The sequence below is a fragment of the Netta rufina genome (genome assembly GCF_964035555.1).
Source record: "Netta rufina genome assembly, chromosome: 21".
Taxonomy (NCBI): domain Eukaryota; kingdom Metazoa; phylum Chordata; class Aves; order Anseriformes; family Anatidae; genus Netta; species Netta rufina.
Genome location: NC_140145.1, coordinates 6128242 through 6132495, shown reverse-complemented (window position 1 = coordinate 6132495; position 4254 = coordinate 6128242). Strand labels below are relative to the sequence as shown.

General features: G+C 62.9%; 1 protein-coding gene across 1 annotated transcript in view; it reads left to right on the top strand.

Moving 5' to 3' along the window:
* The window catches only part of TMEM132E (transmembrane protein 132E), a gene marked incomplete at both ends in the record, with an annotated part of 20334 nt that extends 16905 nt beyond the window's left edge, over window positions 1–3429 (top strand). The window contains 4 exon segments of the mRNA XM_084299530.1: window positions 350–555; window positions 1121–1400; window positions 1483–1674; window positions 2401–3429. Of these exon segments, the coding sequence (XP_084155656.1) occupies window positions 350–555; window positions 1121–1400; window positions 1483–1674; window positions 2401–3429 (1707 nt within the window).
* Window positions 3430–4254: the final 825 nt, after the last annotated feature.

Sequence of the window (4254 nt, the reverse complement as noted above, 5' to 3'; positions counted from 1 at the left end):
ATGGACGGGGATGGAGATGGGGACAGGGATGGGGACATCCCCTTGGTGCATTGGGATCACACATGGTACAAGGGCACGATTCGGTGTGTGGCCAAAGGTGCTGAAGCACCAAAAGAAGGTGCCTGGGGGAGCTGGATAGGATGGAAATGTGTGTTATGGACGTGGTGTTTGTGGCTCCATGCCTCTGAGCAGGGACCCTGGGGAGGAAAGAGCATCCCTGCTCACTGGTCTGCCTTTAACAAGCTACTGTGCACGGTGTAATTCTGCTCCTCTGAGGTGTCCCAGCCTCCTGCCAGGCTCTCTGGAGTTTCTAGGAGCATTACAACCCCCTGACCTCCCCTCTCCCCAGGTCTCCAGCAGCTGCGACTACGTCTTTGTCAGCGGGAAGGAGTCGCGGGGCTCCATGAGCGCCCGGGTCACCTTCACCTACGAGCACCTCTCAGCCCCACTGGAGATGACGGTGTGGGTGCCCAAGCTGCCGCTGCACATCGAGCTCTCGGACACCCGGCTGAGCCAAGTGAAGGGCTGGAGGGTGCCCATCCTGCCGGACAGGAGGTGGGTGCTGGGGGGGGCTGTGTGTGGGGCACCCCAGAGTGAAGGAGGCAGCAATGTGCTGGAGGAGGTCCTCAGGAGGACCCCAAGTTGTGTCCAGGGAGAGGATGGAGAGGACAAGGTGAAGGTGGCATGGGTCTAATGGCCATTGCTCAGCTGGTTAATGAGGGGGTATCAAAAATGACGGAGACAGACTCTTCTCAGAGGACCCTAGAGACAAAGTGAGAGATCAGGGACGCAGGATGAGTGTTGGATAATTTCACAGTGAGCGTGGTCAAACATGGGAATGGTGAGAAGCATCCATCCGTGACATCCATATTCCCCTGGGTGAGGCTGGGAGCAGCCAAGCTCCAAAGTTAATCCTGCTTTGAGGTCTAGAAACCTCCAGATGTCCATCCCAACCTGAGATCCCTCATCCTCTCAGCTGCTTAGGGAGCAGAGACCATGGTTGGCATGTTCTTCTGAAACACTCACGGACAGCAGGCATCTTTTTGGCCAGGAGGCTTTACCCCGCATCCCCCCTCGTTCCTCCCTGCCCTGCCACCCCTCTCCTGTCCCCGTCCTGCAGGTCGGTGCGGGACAGCGAGCACGAGGAGGACGAGGAGGAGCGGAAGCAGAGCCGGGGCTGTGCCCTGCAGTACCAGCACGCCACGCTGCAGGTCTTCACCCAGTTCCACACCACGGCGGCGGAGGGCACGGGGCAGGTGGTCACCATGCTGGGGCCCGACTGGCTGGTGGAGGTGACCGACCTGGTCAGCGACTTCATGCGCGTGGACGACCCGCGGGTGGCCCACCTGCTGGACAGCTTCACGCTGGCGGGGAGGGAGCCAGGCACCACGCTCTTCAAGGTACCCCCCTGGCCTCTTTTCCACCCTTCCATCACCGTGGCTTTGGGTGGTGGGGTGGTGACGGTCCCCTCGTCCCCCGCAGGTGGTGTCCCCGCTCGTGGAGGCGGTGCTGGGCGAGACGCTGGTGACGGTGGCGGAGGAGAAGGTCAGCATCACGGACCTGAAGGCCCAGGTGGTCTCCAGCCTCTCGCTGTCCCTGCACCCCAGCCCTGGTAACAGCCACACCATCATTGCCCGGACGGCCGCCCAGCAGACCCTCAGCTTCTTCAAGCAGGTGAGGCCTGGGGGGGGTGAAGATTTGGGGTGGAGTGGGGGCTTAACCTGTAAAAACCCTTTCCCAAATCCTGATTGTGGTCATCCCAAACACCCGCTGTCCTCCAGATATCCCCAAACGACCTCAAAGCAGCCCAGAAATCTCACAGTGGACCCACGAGACCACCCTGCCCACCCTTGGCTTGGGGATGGGGCACAACCATGGGGACAAAGGGGCCTGGGAGAAATCCTATAGAGTTCCCAGCTTGTAGCCTCTGGGGCTGGGGTTGGGGTGAGCCTGGTTTTCTGGAGGTCCTGCCTGTCTGGTGGCCTCCAGCCTCCAAGCCTCGAAGCTCCTCAGGCTGTCCCCTGGGCCTCTCCTCCATGCCAAGGACCGGGGAACAGTGGGGAAGGGGCTGAGCACCTGAACCACCCGACAGCAAGCTGGGGGCAGCCAGAAAGCTGCCCACACCTTGTCCCAAACCCCCGGCAGGTCCTCGGTAAGAGGAGATGTTCAGAGGCCCCATCCTGCTTCAGCAAGTATGGGGAGAATTGAGGGGAGAACGGTCAAAAGAGAAAAACGAGGAGATGGTGGGAAGGAGAAGGCTGGTTCAATAGGTGGAGGGGTGAAGGATTACGTGGGGGAAGGATGAGAAGGAGGAGGGATGGACGGATGGATGGATGGCTGAGAGGGTGCAGGTGGGACTGGCATCGTGCTGGGCAACCGGTGCCTGTGTTGGTCCTGCAGGAAGCGCTCCTGAGCCTGTGGATTTCCTACAGCGACGGCACCACGGCCCCGCTCTCCCTCTATGACCCCAAGGACTACAACCTGGTGGTGAGCAGCCTGGACGAGAAGGTGGTCTCGGTGACCCAGGACCGGGCTTTCCCCTTGGTGGTGGCGGAGAGCGAGGGCTCCGGGGAGCTGCTGCGGGCCGAGCTGGTCATCTGCGAGAGCTGCCAGAAGACCAAGCGCAAGAGCGTGCTCTTCACGGCCCTGGCCAGCGTGCGGGTCCATTTCGGCTCCGAGGAGGACCCGACCTACGACTACGACCACGTCCCCAGCAAGCCGGGGCTGGCAGAGCCGGGGGCGAGCACCACCCTGCGGGCAGAGGTGGAGAGGAAAGCGGAGCCGAGCGAGGACAGTCGGATGTCCAGCGCGTCTCACCCCACCGAGGACTTCCCCACCATCCCCACCGGCTTCGTCCAGGTGACCAGGGGGCTGACGGACCTGGAGATAGGCATGTACGCCCTCCTGGGCGTCTTCTGTTTGGCCATCTTGGTCTTCCTCATCAACTGCATTGTCTTTGTGCTGAAATACCGGCACAAACGCATCCCGCCCGAAGGCCAGACCAACATGGACCATTCCCACCACTGGGTCTTCTTGGGCAACGGGCAGCCCTTGCGGGCTCACAATGACCTTTCCCCCCAGCCCGAGAGCCCCGGGAACCCCTTGGAAAATGTCCAGACCTGCTGCCACGCGGACCACCACAGCAGTGGGAGCTCGCAGACCAGCGTGCAGAGCCAGGTCCACGGCCGCGGGGACGGTTCCTCGGGGGGCTCCACGCGGGACCAGAGCGAGGACCCCCTCAACTCGCCCACCTCCAAGCGGAAGCGGGTGAAGTTCACCACCTTCGCCACGCTGCCCACCGACGAGCTGGCCTACAACTCCATCCCCATCGCCGATGAGGAGGACTTGGAGTGGGTCTGCCAGGACATGGGGCTGCAAGACCCCGAAGAGCTTCACAACTACATCCGCAGAATCAAAGAGATCGCTTAACGCAGGGGCAGAGGGGACGGGGCGGGAGGGAGGGGGCTGCCACGCCGTGCCACGCCACGCCACGTCACGCCACGCCACGCCGGCCGCTTCCCGGGGCCGGAGACCCAACTTGGGCTCTCTGGCGTGTTCCCGTTCGCACATCTCACATCCTCCTCACCCCGTCCGGAGGCACCCCCGGGGGCCTTTTTCTTTTCTTGCCCTTTCCCGTCTGGTTGTCCCCAGGGGAGGCAAGGAGCACACGCACAGCCACCAAGCCTGCTGGTGAGCGGGGAGGGGGGCACAAGGGCGGCGAGCCGGGGGTTGGAGATGGGTGAGGTCAAAACCTGAGCGCGCGCGATGGCGAGCAGGGCAGGACGATGCTGCGGGTCCTGTGGGGCAGAGGATGGAAGAGTGGAGACATCCCGGCCCCCTCCCAGGAGCTGAGGAGGCAGGTGGCGGGTGGGGGTCCCCAAAGGCACCCCCACCATACCCGGGGGGTCGCACAACCCCCTATGCTGCACCTGGTTGCACAATTTCGGAGGTGAGTGCTGGTACCAGGATTCACCGTCCTATGGCTGTTGGGGTGTGGGGTGCACAGCCTGGCTGCCCCCACCCCAAGCCCGCTGTCTGCTCCATGTGGAATGGTGACATTAATGTTTGGCATCCCTCAGGGACCACGTGCCTCTGCCCCAGGGCTGCTGGTTTCTGGCCTCCCAACACTGGGATGTGGTTGGGAGATGCTGTGGGGGGTTCCCACCACCCACCTCGGTGCCAGCCTGGTGGGGACACCATGCCCAGTCCCAGCCCAGTTCCCCCAGTCCCAGCCCAGCAGGGATGCCCGCAGCC